At 45.6% G+C, this 20,703-nt stretch overlaps 1 protein-coding gene across 4 annotated transcripts; it reads right to left on the reverse strand.

Annotated features, from left to right (window-relative positions):
* Window positions 1-555: 555 nt before the first annotated feature.
* Window positions 556-20,158, reverse strand: IP6K1 (inositol hexakisphosphate kinase 1). 4 transcript variants are annotated; one of them, XM_069966515.1, is made up of 6 exons: window positions 20,061-20,158; window positions 7,082-7,423; window positions 6,337-6,544; window positions 5,439-5,620; window positions 5,167-5,342; window positions 556-4,181 (listed from the first exon to the last, which is right to left on the reverse strand). In XM_069966515.1, exons 2-6 carry the CDS (start codon window positions 7,302-7,304, stop codon window positions 3,750-3,752), a joined length of 1,221 nt encoding a protein of 406 aa, XP_069822616.1. In that variant the 5' UTR covers window positions 7,305-7,423; window positions 20,061-20,158; the 3' UTR covers window positions 556-3,749. The 4 variants fall into 4 exon arrangements, with proteins under 4 accessions (XP_069822616.1, XP_069822614.1, XP_069822617.1 ...); XM_069966513.1 differs by having other exon boundaries at window positions 19,961-20,094; XM_069966516.1 differs by lacking the exon at window positions 7,082-7,423 and having other exon boundaries at window positions 19,961-20,069.
* Between the last annotated feature and the right edge of the window lie 545 nt (window positions 20,159-20,703).

Genomic DNA, 20,703 nt, shown 5'->3' on the forward strand with positions numbered 1-20,703 from the left:
CCCTTTACACCTGTGTAGAGATGTCAGAATGCACTAAGGGGGTGACAGTGTCACTTTAAACAAGTTATCCAGCGCTACAAAAACATGGCCACTTTTCCCCCTACTGTTGTCTCCAGTTCAGGTGCAGTTTGCAATTAAGCTCCATTTACTTCAATGGAACTGAGTTTCAAAACCCCACCCAAACTGGAGACAACAGTAGGGGGAAAGTGGTCATGTTTTTGTAGCGCTGGATAACTCGTTTAACTGAATCAATCCTGTTGTGTGGGCTAAAAGCGCACCATGCACAAAGGTAACACTACCATTCTGGAAAAATTACTCCGGAAATACACTACGGATCCTGATTAGAGCCTGTAATATCCTGCAGAACTGAACTTACTTTGTTGTTTGTTGTAACTTGACACAGAAACCTTATGGGCATAGCGCTATTGGTGGGAGGCAGTTGTTGCTCCATCAGGTGACTGTACAATGCCCAGTATAAAGATAACAGCAAAGAGCTCAGTGCAGACATAATATAACATTGATTTTTCCAGCTCATTGTGATTAATAATATCAACATTCAGTGATTGATTATTTAATAAAAAAAAAGGTGAAACGTAAACCAGTGACACATACAAATCTAAAGAACATTCAGTGCCGTGGCGCCAGGGGCCACACATCCAGACACTCTTGACCTTTGAATAGGCATGACCATGAAACATAAAACATGTCATAGAAAGGGGCGGAGCCAGGTTTACTGTACTCTTCTGCTCCTGGCACTCCTTGGTGCTAATTCACCCACAACCCATAGGGAATTAGGGCCACCCAGTGGTGTGAATAGCAGGGAAGCCCGTCCCTTCAGGGTTCATGCATTAAAGCTAACTTTAACGGGACACAGAATAACCCCACCGCTGTGTTATGGCTCCCGGTAGAGGCTGGGCTGTGGATGACATTCGCTGGCATTTATGGCTTTTTCTGGGGATGAAGCTGGTTGCTGCTGATCAATCATATGGTGCCTCTCAGGAATTCCCATATAATGATGAGGCTGCCGATAAACCAATGGTGGCAGAGACCTCAACCCCAGCTGTGCCAGTCAGAGTGGTGGAGTGTTAGTTATGGGGCATACACTAATGGGTACACTGTAGAGCAGTAAAAAGCTGCTCCACCACCACATACCAAGCTGCAATATAATCTATATACCGCTGAGGAACTCTGAAGACTTGGCTTTACTGATCCTGAGTTACATCATGTCTTATACGCAAGTAAAGTCTAAAAATACAGTGACAGTGTCAGATACATCTGCCACTAGCCCATCATGCATTATATATTGCTGAACTCCATTCTGGGAGTGTACAATGCCTGCTGTAAATGCTACAGCTCCCACAAGCTAAGGCGGTGCCACAACCCTAGAGCCATCAGGGATCTAGAACAGTGCCTGTAGCTCTGGCCAGAACTAGGGGATAGGATGCAACACAGGATACAAGCAAACAATTCACACTATTTCCCATTATTTAATGCAGATTTAGCTGTTGAAATGACAGACCTACAATGTAATGCTAGCCCTACACATTAGTGCTCCCTACCCATCCCTGCACCTACAGTCAGGGTATAACCTCCCCAGTTACTGCACTCTATATCTGAACTCCTCACTGCCTCTAAGAAATTGAGAAAGTTATTACCTCAAGACTGAAAACACAACCAGCCGAGGCCACGAGTGGTCAAGGGGCAAAAGACACCAACATCTGCCCTGCAGACCCTGGATCAATTATTGATACAAGGAATTATGGTGTGCCCCAACATTGATCACCTTAAAGCCCCTATTACACAGTGCGACAAGCGGGAGCAAATGAGCGCCGACCTGTCGTTCCCTGCTCACTGCTGGCATTAGCACACGCGTCGGCAGTGAGCAAGAGCCGGGGGGGCCGTGGGGAGCTGTAGGGGGCTGCCCGGGTGATCGCTACATCATCTGGGGAGCCCATAAAAGATAGCAGCGGTCTGCTGCCGCCACTCCTGTTACACGAAACGATGGCAGCATATGGTGCATATGGACATCGTGCATGTGCCGGCTGATCGTTGTCTTCTATTACACAAAGTGATTAACGGCTGTAACAGTCGGTATTGGTCGAATACGGCCAATAATTGCTTCGTGTAATAGGGGTTTAATGGTCTTCTTTTAACACTGAGAAATCAGCCAAAGTTAGAATAAACAAGCACAGTTTGGTGTTAGAATCAACTGCCCAAATACGCTATGACACCCCTGGGAACCTCAAGGGGACAGTGGCAGCACAGATTGATTGGGGAGAGGTGGGAGATCATTGCAGCAAATGGTAGGGTCTTTTCTACATTCTGATCTTTCAGGTTTTTCTACAAGCAGAACAATTTTCCATAGGAAAATGGACCCTAATGTAACAGACCCTGTGCTGTGGGGCCAGGGAGATGAGTGCTGCAGTCAGGATTCTATTTGGGAAGTGGCAGCAGTTACTTCTCCATTATCCCATCTTTAGTCTTCCTTAGGAAGAACATACTGCAACTGACACAGTCATTAATACAGCCTAGGCTCCTGGTGACAGCCATTGTGAGGACAGAAAGCAGCACTGATCCCGCTGTTTATTCTTCAGCCCAAAATATGGCCTGTCCACTAGCCACAAAATCCACTTCACCCTGCAACTGTCTTCTGCAGTAAAATATCAGCGGAAAAGAGAATATAAAGCGACAGCTTCAGCCACATCAGAAATGTACACAGATCATCCTGAGACACAGTGTCATCGGCAGCCATGTTGTCAGCATGCAGTGCCAATGTAGATTTTGGCTTTCAGATGCATAAACCTGCAATGTGAGACCCGATACAAAGTAGCAAAAACTAAAAGTAGAGTTTAAGGACACATGACAAATACAAAATGTGCATGCTACATTGTGTTGTCCAGTGCCCCTGGGCTATAGTCAGTGGACGGTCCATGTAACCCTCCTCCATTGTAAACGACATAACAAAGACACTCCCTGTTTTTGCATTAGAAAAAAAAGAAACAATGAACATTTAAGCTCTGTCGCTCCAGAGCGGGCAGACGCCATTGCACACAAACAAGCGTGGATAATATAGCTCTAATATATAGATTTCATCTGATATATACGGGTCTCTATATATGTATATTTTTATAGAAATATATACATTTATGTGGAATGGGGCCACAACTAGGGTCAGGCCCTGGGCAGCAAAAACGTACAGAAGTCAAGAGTCTGTCAGTCTGATCCGAGAGTGCTGGCTCCTGGAAAACTCAGCTCAAGTGCAAGGAAACACAAAAGAATCCAGTGGAGAGGCCAGCGCTGGGCAGGAAGCATTGGCAGGATGCAGTGATGTCACTTTCTTTTGCCATATTAATCTTGCCACAGCAATGAAATTATGGAAGAATGGCCCGAAAAGGGGAATTATCCCTTGTGTCTCCATTTTGTCATTTTATTTCTGTAGTCAGTTTTAGCTACAGCTCCACTGCACATTTAGTGGTTCCCGGTATAATTAAGGTCATAGTTTTGCAGCAGATGTGGAGGCAGCATGTCCACGACTGGGTACTGGGGGCAGAGAGAGCCAGCTTACCCCCAAATTTTTGATGCGGGGACAATGTTCAAGGTGAGTAAACTCCACGCTGCTTATTACTGTGCGTTTCTCAGCCATTTCCCATCATGACCCCCTCCCATGGGTGGACAGAACAAAGGTGTAGGGGGAGGGCTTCATGACACATTGCAGAGTACAAACAAAGATGCTTTGCTCCAGTCACCAACTACTGGTGCTCGTCTCTAATAAGCTCCAAGATACTGATCAGGTTATGCAGACCCAGCACATATCCCTTGTCCGGCCCATCGTGCACTGTGGTGTCATCTCGGAAGCCTTTGGACGTGCTGTGGGCAAAGTCTATCATGCGGACATCCACCTTGGGAGGGGTTTCCTGAGCCAGAGGGTCTGCCATCCTTGGGCGGTCTATTCCGTCATAGATAATAAGCAGAGAACTGGAATAGAAGCGATATGAAGCCTGGCTTTCCAGCACAGAGATCAGGCGTTTTAATTTGCTCAGAATTGGCTCAAACAGGTCTTTGCGGAGATTGACGCCATTGTGAAGATACTGGTACAAGGCTTGTCGGAAACCCTCAGTGCTCAGGCCACGTCCATAGTATTTATTCAGGCACAAATAATGCCCAGTGTTCATCTGGAAGACCTGGAGGAGAATCAGAATACAGAGATGCATAAAAGGATTGAAGGATTATGAATAATGAGCGTCTATAACAGGAGGTCCAAAATATTTTCTAAATATCACTGAGGACAATGCGAGCAGCAACCCAGACAGCGGAACGTCACACTTCTAACCAGCAGAGGATGCTCATGGTTCATCAATGGAACCACAGATATTTACTCTCTGCACATATCCACATGAGAGTTCCCAAAATAGAGACAATTCAGCATGCGACCCTCTTCCCAATCTTCCCCTGGACATTTATTACTACCTCTTAGAATGATCAGGGCATAAAACAAAGATGCAATGTCAGCCATTCTAATCCTAATGTGCTGAGATTCCTGATCCTTCCTGCAATGATGACATTTTAGCAGTACAATGACTCTCTTAAAGTGTCACTGTCATTATAACTTTCAAAATCTAAAAATCAACAGTAGATGTGATATAAAGTAAGTTTGCAATTTACATTGATTATTTTTTTTTCCAGTTATGGCACTTCCTGTTTTCTGACACTTTTTTTTCAAAAAACAGGAAACAGCCAGGCAACAGGAAGTCTTATGTATCCTAGGTCATCTGAGCACTCACAGACAGAAGGCAGTCATGAGAGTGAGGGACCCATTGACCGTGACTCTCTGTACTGGCCGGAATTCCTGTGTCTAGTCTGTTTTTTTTTTTTCAACCAGGACAAGTCAGAAAATGACTGGACCTGGATTTCTGGTAAGTTCAGCTTAGTTTTACAGCATAACAAATAAGAATAATAATGAATGTATATTGCAAACTTGCTTTATTGCACATCTACTGTTGATTTAGATTTTGAACGACAGTGACACTTTAAACACAGCCTCCCCCACTCTCCAATGTACATACTGGCACCATTCTGCAAAGTAATTCCAAACTCTGGCACCATTGTTGTCAGCCACACTATGAACTCATCTGCCCCACAATGCATTCTGGGAACACCCAACAGTACCTGCATGCCACACACCCTCACACCCAGGGTGGCTGATGTGCTCTGCTCACACTTCTTCATCTGTCGGGCTGCTTTCTCCTCAGAAGCATCGTCACCATGCTGCCGTGTTCCCATCTTTAGATCCAGGACACATGGGAACTTAAAATGGTGGACAACATTCTCAAGCAGGAGGAATTCTAAGAATTCTGAGTTAAGACATGACAACAGAGGGGAAGGAATACGCTCATCAGACTCTATCAGTTACATGCAGAGACTAAGCCACCAAAGGATACTGTACATCTTGCGCTCCTTAGACTCGGAGCGCATGCGGTTCAGCTGCTGCTTGTGACATCGCAGGCTCCAAGGGTTGTAGCTGATCCGCTCAGAGGTCATTTCACTGTTACCATCCAGCATCTGGAAGGGGACATCTGACTGTGTCAGAAGCTCCAGCCTGGGACTCTTCATCTCTGGGATGCTGAAGAAGGAAGGGGGTGTCAAAGAAGCCATATGCAGTGCAGCAAGTATACACCTTCTCTATGGGGAGTCCCATCATTCATACTGATAAAAACAGCAAGGGTAACAGCTCCCAATAACTGGAGACTAAGGGGAAAAAGGTGAAATCATAGGGGGCTTATCCAACAGGACGACTACATCAGGGTGAAAGGGTATCTTCAATATACTTTACATGAAAACACCATTAGGACCTGAGCAAGGAAACTACCATCCCAGCCTCTTAGTAAAAAAATGATACTAAGCTGAAATCACAGAGTCTGTGGATGGACGCCTGGCTTTGGTAATCCCTTGACATGTTGCAGTACTCGCAACCAAGTGGGACTAAAGGGGCTATGTATCAGTGTGGTTTGCTGATCTCCCCACTAGAAGGAACCCCTTGGCAACAGGTTTTCTTTCCCTGGAGATTTAGCTGTCTATTTCCGTGTTTTGAGACTTGCAACTGAGTGTCCATGGACTCATTTTTTTGCATATTGGGATCAGTGTAAAGCAAGACAGACAGCATCTTTAAGTTAAGGTTGAGATAATGTCTACCCTCTGGTAGCAGTTGTAAGTGATGTATAAGGCCTCAGATAACAGCTTTGAGGTCTCATTATAATAGACAGTGCTTACAAATATAAACCAGATGGGTCCCACTAAATCTAATATGTATAGGGCACCACTTCAGAATCCGACAGTCACCTCTCTGTGTTCTCCCCGGTTTGAGCTGGCCGTTCCTCCTTGTGGTCTGTACTGTTGGCGCGGTGCAGGCCACGGCGGGAGTGCTTGCGTCTTGGATGGTCCCTCTCAGGAAATTCTTCATGATCAGCTGCCTCGTTCTCCACATAGGGGTAAGCAACAAGATTGATGTAACCATCACTATCACCTTCAAAGCAGACGGACACAACACCTGTGTAGGAGAGGAGACAGCACCAGAGCATGAGAAACCTATAGGGATAACCACAGTAGAATTGTGCAATGCATGCAAACTTCTGCAATAGAAAACACAACACTTTCCCCACACTGGACCCTTACACCAAAAATCTGCAAGGTATATGGGACAAATGGAGGTGGTGGAGCCTGCAGCCCTATTATCAGACAAGCTATGAACCCTATTCAGTGAAGCTGCAGAAGATAAATGGTGCCACTGTAGTCTGAATCCCCAGCTATGTGTGTAAAGCAGAGCTGAGTGTATAGAGTAATGTGATAAAGTAGTACATGACTCTAAACTCCACTTATCACTGACATTAAAGAACATGACAATTTCCTGGCTCAGTTACCCCTTATTAAATTGAAGACCTTCGACACAAGCGCTTATAACACATCAAGTATCTTATAACACATCATGCTCTGAGTAATGTTAAAAAGGCTTGGATTGTCAGCTCCAGGCTGCAGTGTAATACAAGACTATAGATGTAACCAGCAGTGAGGTGTGTGGGAGTCTCACCTTTATACTCTGGGGTAAATTCCTTCATCTCCGGGGGAAGAGACTCATAGAAACGCTGCTCCCGAGAGATGAGGGGTTTGCAAACAGTGTGGTCATCATAGCGCATCATACTGCTGTGTCCTCCCACCTGATGGATGAATGGCTCCAGCAGGACCCCCCGGCCCCTGTCGCACACTGCAGTCTGGACGTACTTCCCCACTTCCATGGTTTGACAAACACACATTGCGTTACACGCCCTACGCTCGGACGGGGCATGGAAAGTGGCGCAGGAGCCGGGCAGAAGTAGCAGGGGGCAGAAGGGCAGCAGCCCTGGCTCCTTCACCTCTGAATCGTTCCTTGGATCTACAGAGAGGGGGGGGGGAAGAAAGTATGAGATAAAAGCAATAATACTGTAAACAATGGCAGTGGTGCATGCTGGTGCTTGTAGCTGCAGGGAAAATACAACCTTTCAGACTGCTGAGTACACCACCGATGGCTGTATGCTTCATGGAGGGATTCATTGTGCTGCTCAAATAAGGTGGCTCTTGGATATATCCCACACATCAGATCCTCCTCACACAGTGATCACATGACATATTAAATGTCTGCCAATGAACACTACAAACTGAGAAATGGAACCTCCTGGGAGATCAGGTTCTGTTCCATGGTGCTGATGCCATTCTACTGCCAAGCCAAGTGAACTTAAAGACACACAGATCATGTGACCAGATACAGGGTAACGGAATGACAGGATAGTGTGCGGGCAGGTAAATGGGACAATGTGGGGACCCCAAACTTCAGGCCACCAAAAATCACAACGTTGCCAGCTTTCCAAAGACCAAGTTCTCTGGATCTGTGGAAAGCTAAATGCATATACCATTTATTCAGGTCCCAGTAACATGTAAGTATGGCTGGTTCATTATTTTATGTCGAAGGGAGGGAGAGTTTGAGATTTCCCTGGATCACCACTGTACATACTAAAATTAAATCTGAAGCAAACATATAAATGCCTGCCGTCAGCAGTCTACAAAAACCTGTGTGACAGCTGCTATGAGACCTGTAGGGGGGCCATATTGGCTACCACTAAAGAGGAGCGAATCTTAAGCATGCTCAGGTTTGTTCAAACCCGAACCCTTGGCATTTGATTGCATAGGCTGAAGAAGTTGTATGCAGCCCTAGGGAGTCCAGGAAAACATGGATGCAGCCTATTTTAGAACAAAACTGAATTTTGTAAGCAGACAGAGTGAACCTCTATGCCCAGCCAGAGAAAGATCAAATACAACTGTCTGGAATATCTCAAGTTATATGGTGAACGAAAGCTGGAATACAGAAACATTGAATCATATACACTAAATGATCCAGACTAAAATGTGAAGAGACAGCACTTCCCCCCCAAAAAGTTCAGTTTTGATTTACACCTTCCTATGCCTGGTTGGTGAGGCGTGCTAAAGTTTTTCATTTCTTTTTGTATATATTTTCTTCTGCGCTGCTGGACTTTGTAATATATACACTAAATGGTCACTTTATAAGAGAATCCCAATAGTAGCATGTTGGACCTTCTTTGGTCTTTAGAACTGCAGTAATTTACTGTGGCATAAACTACAAGGTGTTGAAATCGCTCTGCAAGAATATCAGCCCATGCGGACATGATAAATTGTCCTAGAGATGAAATATAGGATAAAGATCTTAGGGCTATGGAGGCCTAGGAGACAAGAAAAGCCTCACTGTTATTTTCCTGAAACCAATCTATGACTATCCAACCCTTGTGGCAAGGTGCAATGCTGTGCTGAAAGTATATTTATGCCACAGGGTAAAAAGCTGCCGTAAAGGGACGAACTTAGTGGAACATAATGGATACGTAAGTCCTACTGTCCAAACAGGTGCCAGAGAACCTGAGGCTTGACAAAAACATGCCTCACCCCTCCTACCGCACAGGAAGGGTATGCACATTGCTTGTGCCAAATTCTGACCCTCCCATCAGCATGGTGCAACAGGGATCTGGATCAATTCGACCAGAAAATGGATTTTCACTGCTCAGTGATCCAATTTTGCCCAGAGGAGAATTCTTGACCTTGTTTCCCATAGACTGCATTTCCATATGCAGAGAAGGGCATACGGCCAAAACCATACCCAAATTTATTCACCAATACCAGCACGATGTAATAGATAATCATGGCAATGTTGTAGGGCTATCGGTAAATACATGGGGGTTGTTTTGATCTCATGTGTTTCTCTGCTTGTGGGAACGCAACCCTAGGCAACAATGGCAATTGGTTGTTACTGGCCATCCGTATTAAAGAGAAGCTGACAGCATGGATATGCACATATCAGTGCTGCCAGTTCCCCATTACTGAACCCGTGAGCAGTACATACATGCCATCAGCGCTGCTGTGTGATTCGGCATGTTGCTAAAAATGTTCTTCATCCCAGGCTGACAGCAGCGCTGATGGTATGTATGCATATCTGTGCTGTCAGTTTCCCTTTAAGGCATGATGAGTTGTGCGCTGGAGTAGCAGTGTTGTATTCGGCCGTGCCCTGTTGGCTGAACAATTTCTGATGTCCTTCTCTGATTTGTTGTTTACATCCAGCAGTTTTTTTTCCTGTGCCCCATTCTTTGTATACTCTCAACTGCAAGAAATCCCCACAAGGATGGCAGCATGTGATATCCTGTCCTCAACAAGTCTAGCACCGATGATAATGACATGTCCATAATCACAGAGATCACTTTTCTATTCTATTCATTTACAATGAAAGTGATCCACAGAACATGTGAACAATTATGTGCTGTGATCCAGGGTCATGTGTATAGTTTCCATACAGGGAAGCACCAATCATGGAAGGACAGGTGTCTCTAATAAAGAGCCCATTTAGTGTTAAATTTAAGGATTTGTTCTTACTACCCGATTCCAGAGGAAGTCTTTAAAGATTGCACCTACACTCATCTGATGTCCCTTGGTAATACACAATAACAAATGGATGCCCCACGATATCCACAACCCTAAAAGCATTATGGGAGGAGAACACTTGCACTGGAAAGCATTTACCAATACATCATCAATGTTCTAAATGGGTCACCAGGTGAAGAGTTGGATGGAAAAAGGAACCTGAGGCGGAAAGTGACTCCACTGAATTATTTAGAGTCTGGAGACAAGTTACAGGTCTTACAATCCTCATCCTGATAGGAACACCAGCAAAGATCCACAGCACTCTGTCTCCCATGTACCACAGGGCAGAGGAGAGTGAGAGGGGATCTAAAAGGGATATTCTGGAGAAACAAAATTATGTAAAGTTATTTTTATGTTTCCTTAGACTGGCAGCAGTAAGGGTGGTATTACACAGGACAATTATCATGCGAAAAATCGTTATATTGGTCGAATTTTAAGCAATATTTCCATGTGTATGCAAGCAATCATCAAACAACGAACAGAAATTTGTTTGTGCGTCGTTGATCACATCTTTTGAGCAGACCATAAAATCATTGTTATACAGTTTGCAAATCTTTCGGAGTATGTACACATCAAGTCTACAAATGATCATAATTGCGATCGTAACTAATGATTATCACTCCGAGTATTATGGTGAATGATTTCTGCCTGTTCCCAAAAGCTGTCTTTTACAATCATTTATCAGTGGAAACGAAAAAAAAAAACACGCTTTGTCTAATAGGACCCTAAGGGGTCACATGGCCCCTCTGTTGCCACCAATGACTGTCAGGAACTGCAGGGCTTCAGTAGCCCTGGTCCCATTACGGTTACATATAGTTAACGCTGCTGCACGTTATTTTAAAGCATGTCAGCATAGACATTACACTTGGGGAAGCAGCCTGTGTCAGGAGCGCTGCTGCTACAGTGAAGCAGAACGAGGATAACTGTCAATCCCTGCTAACTCCGCTTCATTGTGCAGTGGCTGCAGCACTCCTGACACAGTCAGCTTCCCCAACTCTAATGTCTATTCTAATGCTAATATCCATCAGCATTGATATTAGGGGAGGTTCAGTGTAACTAATGGTGCATACAGCAGCCCCTGGTGGCAGCACAGGGGCTTTGTCATCCCTTACTGCGGCCAGTTAATGGAAACATCTTAAAAAAAGTTTAGTGGTGCCTTGGATTATGAGCATAATTCGTTCCAGGACCATGCTTGTAATCCAAATTCACTCTTAAACCAATGCAAATGTTCCCATAAGAAATCACTGAAATGCAGACAATTGGTTCCACGCCCCAAAAATAATGATTTTGTATTGGGAATAATATGTAAAACTAATCAAACATTTAGAAACAGCTGAATATGTGATATTGTGAGCTACAGTACAGTATAGCAAACAGCATGTGGAGTATAATGTATAGTAACTGCATAAACCTGAAAAAGCAGCAGCAGTTTGTAGATACAGGATGGAACTGCAGATCCCCATAATGAAGTAGCGTAGTACAACAGGCTAGAATAGAGAAGCAGGGCTGCTGTCAGAGGTCTGTGTGGTCACATGATAGCAATGGGGGAGGGGCGTGTGTTCAGCATGGACCAATCAGGACTGACAGATTGCAGGGAGCATGAAGGAATGAGCAGGGCAGATGTGGGCACATACATGCAGCACTCTCTGTCCAGGGAGAGAGGGGTTACAGCTATGGGGAGATTACCTCCACAGTCCTGTCCCCTGATGCAAGCCCCAGCCTGAAGTGGATCTTCTATGATTTGAAAGGTGAGGGAGACTTCCTGGGTCAGAGTAAAGTACTGGAGACCCCGCTATGCAGACCATGTCCCTCCTTCACTTGTGTTCCCACCCAGTACAGGGAGCTCTTAAACCAAGTCACAATTTTTAAAAACTGTGAGCTCTTAAACCAAAATGCTCTCAACCCAGGTTACTCTTAAACCAGGCTACCACTGAATATATATTTTCTTAAATAAAGTAATATAACTATATGTTTGTCTGGAATAACTCTTTAATATACACTGACATTTTTATAGTGCAACCTCCACCACCTGATGCACGTTGGCTCATCACAATTGCCCAACTTCTGGTCCAGAAGACATGGTACTTTCAGATGTCCTTTACAGAACATTACACAATGCTTTTAGTCTCCAGAAAAAAAAAAAAAAGTGTCAAAGAAGCATTCCAAAGCTTCTGAAGTGCTGAGGGCTGTAACGCTTGCTCTCTCACCATTGCATACTTGGCCTTGTTTGATTGACAGTGAGGGCTTTGTTTACAGCTCTCAGCAGTTCTGGACCTTAGGAAAGCCTCTGATACTTTGCATAGGAGACAAAGCATTTTTATACATTTTGGAGGTCCAGATTGATATATTAAAGATACCATGTGTCTCCTTGCCCTAACAGCTATCTAACAGCGTCAGCAGCTTGGAATATAAATTGCAGCGGAGAGAATCATTTTAAGCCATCCAAAAAAGGAGTTAGCCAGAGAATTATTTTTATATTTAAAGGGAACCTGTCACCCCCCGTACCGGGGTGACAGGCTCCCGACCCCCCGTTAGAGACCCCTATACTTACCTCATCCCGCCGGGTCCCGCTTCTGGAGGTGGTCGGGTCCCGGAGATCTCAGCCGCTGCAGCCCGGTGCGCGCGCTGAGAGATGAGTCCAACGCTCATAGAGAATGACAGGAGAGTCCAGCGCTCCGTCATTCTCTATGAGCGTTGGACTCATCTGTCAGCGCGCGCGCCGGGCTGCAGCGGCTGAGATCTCCGGGACCCGACCGAATCCAGAAGCGGGACCCGGCGGGATTAGGTAAGTATAGGGGGCTCTAACGGGGGGTCGGGAGCCTTTCACCCCGGCACGGGGGGTGACAGGTTCCCTTTAAATGGGCAAGGTCGTTTAAAAAAAAAGAAAAAAAAACAAAACTTTGACAACCATGTCAAAAGTTTGGATCGGTCAGGTTCTGAATGTACAGATCACCACCGATCATTAGATAAAGCTGGGGGAACCACTTGGCTAAACACTTCCCTCCCTGGCTTCCTGCTTTTCAGGACAGGAGTGAAGCGCTTAGACAATTGATTTTCCCAATTTCAGACTTTTGACTTGCCTCATGGCATTTTTCACTAGTTTCACTGAAGATTGCATATACAAGTGTCAGCTTTCACTGAGCTCCATATATAATCGTCTTGTGTAATAGAAGACAATGATCAGCTGACACAAACGACGTCAGCAGAACTTGCAGTTGTTTGTCTTTCAACATGTTGAAAGACAAACCACTAATATAGCAGTAATCTGCTGCCGTCGCTCCATGGAATAGGTATGGCGGCAGCAGACCACTGCCATCTGCTATGAGCTGCCCGGACAATCTAGCGATCACCCGAGCAGCCCCCCGCGCCCCCCCCTGTACTCACCCGCTTGCTTCTTACGTGTGGAATAGCAGCGGCAGCAAGCTGGGAATGAGGAGCAAGCAAGCGCTGACAACGCTCGTTTGCTCATCCCTGTCACCCCGTGTAATAGGGGCTTAACTTTCTATAGTATACCAACAAGGTTAGCAGCAGCATGGAGGACAGTACACAGCAGTCCTGAGCAGAGTAAGGCTGCATTCCCATGTTCCGTGATCCTGACCGATCACGGATGTGGAATGCATGTACTGGAGTCAGGATCACGGAACGTGGGAATGCAGCCTAAACTGGGGTGTGACTGGGGTGTAACTATGACTTCTTTATTATGTCCCCCCCTTATCCTCCAACTTTAAACCCAAATCAAAGCTGAGACTTAAAGTGTCATTAAAAGAGTCAAAACATAGGAAGTGCTGTGTTTTCCATGATAACTAAAAATAAATAAATAAATGAAAATGGCTTTATATCACATCTGTCGATTTAGGTTTTAAAAGTTTTAACAACAGGTACACTTTAAGGGGGGGGGGATAAGGGTTAAGGAACACATGGGCTCTTTCACTACAGGAAAAGGTTGGCCCTGATTGACAGCCCATATGCCGCGATGAGGAATATTGCTGAAGGAATGCCTCACTTCCCTTCATGCCTTGAGAAAGCAATTGAGAGCACAAAACGACGTGAGCAGGGAGTGAGCATCCCGCAGCGTTCTGCTATGAACTGTTGAAAAGCAGTGAAAAGGTGAAACCTTTTTAGGGTGCGTTCACACCTACAGGATCCGCAGCAGATTTGATGGTGCAGATTTGATGCTGTGTTCCGTTATTTAAATGAAATCTGCTGCGGATCCGCAGCAGAAAATCAGCTGCGATCCAGTAAGTGTGAACGTACCCTAAAGGTGATATGCCGATGGATCTACAGTATATGTGTGCTGAGCACCACCTGAGTCACCTACAACAAGCAGTGTCATGAACCTGAAGGGGAATAGCCCTAGTAGGCACAAGTAGTGCTGGTGACACACACACACATACATATTTTATAATATATATTATACATACACACACACACACACACACATATATATATTATATATGCATACATACATACACTGCTCAAAAAAAATAAAGGGAACACTTAAACAACACAATATAACTCTAGTTATAAAGAAACACTGACGGTGAATCAACTTCTCCTGCTTTTGTGCAAATGGAACAATTAACAGGAAAAAAATGATAGACAAATAGCAGGAGAACCCCTTTAAAGGAGAGATCATGCAGGTGGTGACCACCAACCATTTCTCTCTTCTCATCCCTTTTGGCTGTTTTTTTTGGTCACTTTTGCATTTTGCCATTGCTCTCATCTATTGAGGTAGCATGAGGCGGTGTCTACAACCCACACAAGTGGCTCAGATAGTGCAGCTCATCCAGGATGGCACATCAATGCGAGCTGTGGCAAGAAGGTTAGCTGGGTCTGCCAGCTTAGTGTCCAGAGCCTGGAGCAGATACCAGGAGACAGGCCAGTACACCAGGAGACGTGGCGGGGCTGCAGGAAGGCAAAAACCCAGCAGCAGGACCGCTACCTCCTCCTTTGTGCAAGGAAGTGAAGTGCCAGAGCCCTGAAAAATGACCTCCAGCAGGCCACTAATATCCACGTCTCTGCTGAAACTATCAGAGACAGACTCCATGAGGATGGTATGAGGGCACAACTTGGTGTTGTCCTTACATCTCAACACTGTACAGAACGATTGGCATTTACCAGAGAACACCAAGATTGGCAGATTCAACACTGCCGCCCTGTGCTCTTCACTGATGAAAGTAGGTTCACACTGAGCACATGTGACAGACGTGAGTCTGGAGAAGCTGAGGAGAAAGTTCTGCTGTCTGCAACATTCTTCAGCATGAGCGTTTGGCAGTGGGTCAGTAATGATGTAGGAAGGCATTTCTTTGGAGGGCCGCACAGCCCTCTACGTGCTCGCTAGAGGTAGCCTGATTGCCATTAGGTACCGAGATGAGATCCTCAGACCACTTGTGAGACCATATGCTGGCGCAGTTGGCCCTGGGTTCCTCCTAATGCAGGATAATAATAGACCTCATGTGGCTGGAGGGTGATGAAGACATTGAAGCTATGGACTGGTCCCATTGTTCCACAAACCTGAATCCGATTGAGCACATCTGGGACATCATGTCTCGCTCCATCCACCAACGTCACGTTGCACCACAAACACTTTCCAGGAGTTGGCGGATGCTTCAGTCCAGATCTGGAGGAAAACCCTCAGGAGTCCATCCTCCACCTCATCAGGAGCATGACGGGGCGTTGAATGGAGGTCATACAGGCATGTGGAGACCACACACACTACCCAGCCTACATCAAAGTTGGATCAGCCTGGAGTGTGTTTTTCTACTTTTAATTTTGTGTGACTCCAAATCCAGGCCTCCATTGGTTAATACATTTTATTTCCATTCATGATTTTTGTGTGATTTTGATGTCAGCGCATACAGTTTTGTATTTCATTCAGTCAGATCTAGGATGTGTTATCTAAGTGTTCCCTTTAATTTTTGAGCAGTGTATATTTGTATAATCAAGAAATCTACCCCAGAAAACCTAGATTATTTTTGTGACACCACCCATTTAAATATTTCAATCAATGAAAATAATAAAATAATTCATTTCTAGAGATGAGCGAACCGGGTTCGGGTTCGAGTCGATCCGAACCCGAACATTCGGTATTTGATTATCTGGGACTGCTGAACTTGGATAAAGCTCTAAGGTTGTCTGGAAAACATGGATACAGCCAATGACTATATCCATGATTTACACATAGCCTTAGGGCTTTATCCAAGTTCAGCAGCCACCGCAAATCAAATGTTGAAAGTTTTGGTTCAGATCGACTCGAGCATGCTCCAGGTTCGCTCATCTCTATTCATTTCCTGTGTGTGAGGGGTGGGATATTAGGCAAGTAAAGATTTGAACCCATCTTAGCCTCCCATAATCAACAGTCCAGGCCTTAGAGCAGATATTACACTTCAAAGTGACTGAAAAGTTCTTTTATGGCAGCATTAGGGTTCACAAGTACATTATCTCTATGAAAGTGTAAAATCTGAGATTTTGTTATCCAGCAACTTCAATGGTTTTGCAGAAAGTCTTGAATAGTGGGGGATTTCCCGATTTGCTGCAGACTGACTGAAGTCAATGGGTAGCAAAAAACCACTCTATTCATTCTCTATGGGACCGCCGGAGAGAGCAGAGTACAGCACTAGGCTATTTCTGGGGTCTCCACAGAGAATGAGTAGAGCCAGTGGTCAAGTGCCAACCAATGGCTCCATTTCAAAACAAAGGAGCCGAGGGGCACGGAGGTCGGACCCCCACCATCTTTTACTTGTCCCCTAACCTGTGGCTGGGGACAAGTAAGGTTTAAAGCGACTCTGTACCAACAATTCCCCCCTCCCCCCAAACTACTTGTACCTTCGGATAGCTGCTTTTAATCCAAGATCTGTCCTGTGGTCTGTTCGGCAGGTGATGTAGTTATTGTCCTAAAAAACAACTTTTAAATTTGCAGCCCTGTGTCAAATTGGTGTGGCCTAGAGTACCCATGTCCTAGGACTGCGACACCCCTCCGTCCCTTCTCCCCGCCCTCTTCATCATTAGGAATGCCCCTAGAACAATTTCTCCTATTCATCACCTGTGTGAACACTGCCCATGAGCTGGATCGTTAAGGCACCTGTGCACTATTCAGACAGGTGATGAACAGGAAAAATCCTGCTCGGGGGCATTCCTAGTGATGAGGAGGGACAGATGGGCGTTTCAATCTTAGGGCATACACTCTAGGCCACGCCAACTTGACACAGGGCTGCAAGTTTAAAAGTTGTTTTTAAGGACAATAACAGCATCACCTGCCAAACGGACCCCAGGACAGATCTTGGATTAAAAGCAGCTATGCGAGGGTACAAGTGGTTTGGTGAGGCATATTGTGGGTACAAAGTCGCTTTAATTGGTAAACCCTTTAAAGAAGTATGCCCAGGAGCTGAGCCCTCTTCATACAACCACAGTGTACTGAAACCATATGTGGCAATAATTCTAGTTCTTGCCATTTAACCACATAGACGCCAAGATCAGTAGTAGAGTAGTAGATCAGTAGAGTCCATGGCATCTAGACATTTATATTCTGTATGCGAGTCCCCTCTGGCAAACAGGTGCCATTTAGTTGGCAGGGGCAGAGTGCAAAAGGAAATATATTGCTACTGCAGTGTGCCACCCTAATGACTAGTTACCCAGTGGTAACTAGTCTGTGGTAAAGGCTGAATAAAACAGGTGACAGGTTCCCTCTAACAGGCAGCATAAACTAGAAAAGTCCAAGGGTGGGTCACAGGTAGGAGTTTGTTCATTTTCAGACCTCATTTGGTACATATTTTTATCCAAAACCAGGAGTGGGACTGACACAGAAAAAAAAAAAAGCTATAAGGCCCCCTTCACACCTTCATGGTTATTTTTACGGTCAGAAGACACCAATCAGGAAGCGTCAGGAAACCATTAATGTTTCTTGATCATAAAAACTGAGAAGAAAAAAAAAAAAAAAAACATACCTGCCGCAGAAGAGTGATTGACAGGGTAGGGTGCCAATTAGAGATGAGTGAACCGGGTTCGGGTTCGAGTCCATCCGAACCCGAACGATCAGCATTTGATTAGCGGTGGCTGCTGAAGTTGGATAAAGCTCTAAGGTTGTCTGGAAAACATGGATACAGCCAATGACTATACCCATGTTTTCCACATAGCCTTAGGGCTTTATCCAAGTTCAGCAGCAACCGCTAATCAGATGCCGAAAGTTCAGGTTCGGATCGACTCGAGCATGCTTGAGGTTCTCTCATCTCTAGTGCCAATGACTCCTGGCCCTGTCAAACACAACGCCACATTTAACTGTATGCAGTGCTGATTAGGAGTGTGAATAGTTCAAAGGCCAATGTCAGCACCTGGCAGTACTGCGCACTTGGAGCTCTCCTGAATTCTGGATGCCCCCATAGGGTTTTAAATCTCCTGAAGGGTGTCTGTGCCCCATTGAACCCTGTGGGTGAAGTAATCTTTCCGGATTTTCTGATTCTCCCACTTATCAGAGGATGAGCCAGGACAAGTGTGCCGTAGAGCAGTGCCTCTCAAACTGTAAGGGGGGCCTCACCAGTGAGGCGCCCCCTAGTTGTTGGTGAGGCCCAGCGGATGAGCCAGTATTCTCAAAATTAACAATGATCTGCACAGTCCTTTTGCTTTTTGCAAAAATCTCCACTTTAGCAACATTATTAATTTATTTTGTACTTAATTTATTAGTATCTAGTATGGGAGATGGGTGAAAGGTAGCCCTAGCATTCTTTTCAGCTTTTAAATGGACTTTCACTACAGATGGTGAGGCCCAGGCACCCTCTTAGTCAGTCTGGTGAGGCCCAGGCATCGTCTTGGTCTGCTAGGTGAGGCTCCAGTGGAAAAAGTTTGAGAAGCGCTGCCGTAGAGCATTTCACACCCTGGTTTGCAGTGACCCCTACCCAGGCAGCTTCCCTGTAAGTCTATGGGGCTGGTGGACAGAGATCACTGACTGCTACTGCCTCTGTCCATTATACACACAGGGTGGTCCAAAGGTAGGTGGACAGTATGTGTAATAGGGTTAATCAAACATGGTGTAAAGTGAAGCTGGCTCAGTTGCCCAATCAGATTCTACTTTTCATTCCCCACAGACTCTTTGGAGAATGAAAGGTGGAATCTGATTGGTTGCTAGGGGCAACTGAGCCAGTTTCACAGATTCACCTACTTTTGGACCACCCTGTGTATTTGTTTTAATATTGGATTAAACATGAACTAAAAAGCAGCCAAAAAGTTGTGTGTACTCCAATATGCCATCAATACAAACTACAGCTCACCCCACAAAATAAAAATCAAGCTCTCTCATAGATTGTAGACAAAATATTAACAAAGGTTAGAGGGGTCAAAATACAGTGATGCAAAGCAATTATCCAGAGTTGAGGATTAAACCCCCTCCCCTTTTTTTTTGTTTCATTTTAGATTTTATGGTAATAAAAAAGCACACTATGAAAATGACAACTCATCCAGCAAAAAACCAACCCTCCCTTTCTCATGTCCGCACAGATCCGGGTCACTATGTGGCCTCTCTACAGATCCTGCTGCTATAGGATTGCTGATGGGTAATTTAAATGCCCTCATAAGCCTAAAATCATTAGCATACATAAGACAACCCCTAAACTGCCCCAAAGTCCCTCAATTATCTAAGCTCCTCCTACACACACGTCAAAGAACCCAATTCCCAATCTGTTTCTACTTACTAAGCTCCTCCCCTAGTGACTAGCCCCTCCCTAACAGCAGATTTATTAGCCCCGCCCCCGCTGCACATGCCCCTCCTATTACATAAGCCCCTCCCCACTGCAGTCTCCCCTCCCACACTCAGCCCTCCTCCCCTTATATGTACGTCCTTGATAAGTCTCCTCTGCAGCCATGGCTATAGCCGGTACCGCTGTGACCGGGGCAGCCTCCATCCTTCACCACGTCACCCCCGACAGCTCAATTCTGCCGCCTGGCGGCTCCCAACGCGTCCCCTCACCTGTTACCACCTCCCCGGGCGCTGCTCCCGATCGGGATTTGGGGGGCGGCTGCCCGCGGGTGTCACCTCCCAGACCCGGCTCCTCTCGCCCGCTACTGACCTGTTCAAATCAACAACAAGATGGCGACCAGCCGGGGAAGAGGCGGCTCGGGTACCCGCTGTCATGGCAACACGGCGCACCTGTCCAGCCCCTCGTAGCTGCTGCGCCAATCATAGGGATGTATGGCTTCTCCCACAACCCTGAGGCCGCCTCCTATTTGCTGGAGTTTGTGTCAATTACTTTTAATTGCGCCACCCATTAGACCTGCTGTCACTCGCTGACAGATCCACTCTCATAGTCACAGTCACGTGATGTGTGCTGGTGGCTTGCGATTGGATGACGGTGAAGACTGCGGGACATGAGATTACGCCCCACATTGGGTTCCGGCTCCCCCTGGTGGTGGACTGTGTATGTGATGCATAATCCAGGGTATGAGGTTAGGGCTTCTGTCCTGCAGGTGCCGTCATCACTGGGTACAAAAACCAAATCTGGGGAGACGCAGGGTATTCTCTGAGAAACTCCACTCTCCCTTGGTGCTCAAGAAAGACTTAAAGGGATTTTCCCTTAGTTAAAACTTTCTATTGATCCTATGTGCAACAGCAAAGCATTAACCCTTTAGCCTGTGACTTGGTCATTTAGATTGCAAAAAAAAGGCAAGCAGGGTTTAGTTCAATATGCCCCAATTTGGAATGATGCCCACTGG

The sequence above is a fragment of the Dendropsophus ebraccatus genome, chromosome 4 (assembly GCF_027789765.1).
Source record: "Dendropsophus ebraccatus isolate aDenEbr1 chromosome 4, aDenEbr1.pat, whole genome shotgun sequence".
NCBI lineage: Eukaryota > Metazoa > Chordata > Amphibia > Anura > Hylidae > Dendropsophus > Dendropsophus ebraccatus.

Coding starts and splice junctions, on each gene's coding strand:
- IP6K1 (XM_069966515.1), bottom strand. CDS start 7,304: ATGTGTGTTTGTCAAACCATGGAAGTGGGGAAGTACGTCCAGACTGCA. Junction 6,545..7,081: donor ATTTACCCCAGAGTATAAAG/GTGAGACTCCCA, acceptor TCTCCTACACAG/GTGTTGTGTCCGTCTGCTTT. Junction 4,182..5,166: donor TGAGGGTGTGTGGCATGCAG/GTACTGTTGGGT, acceptor ATTCTCCTCCAG/GTCTTCCAGATGAACACTGG.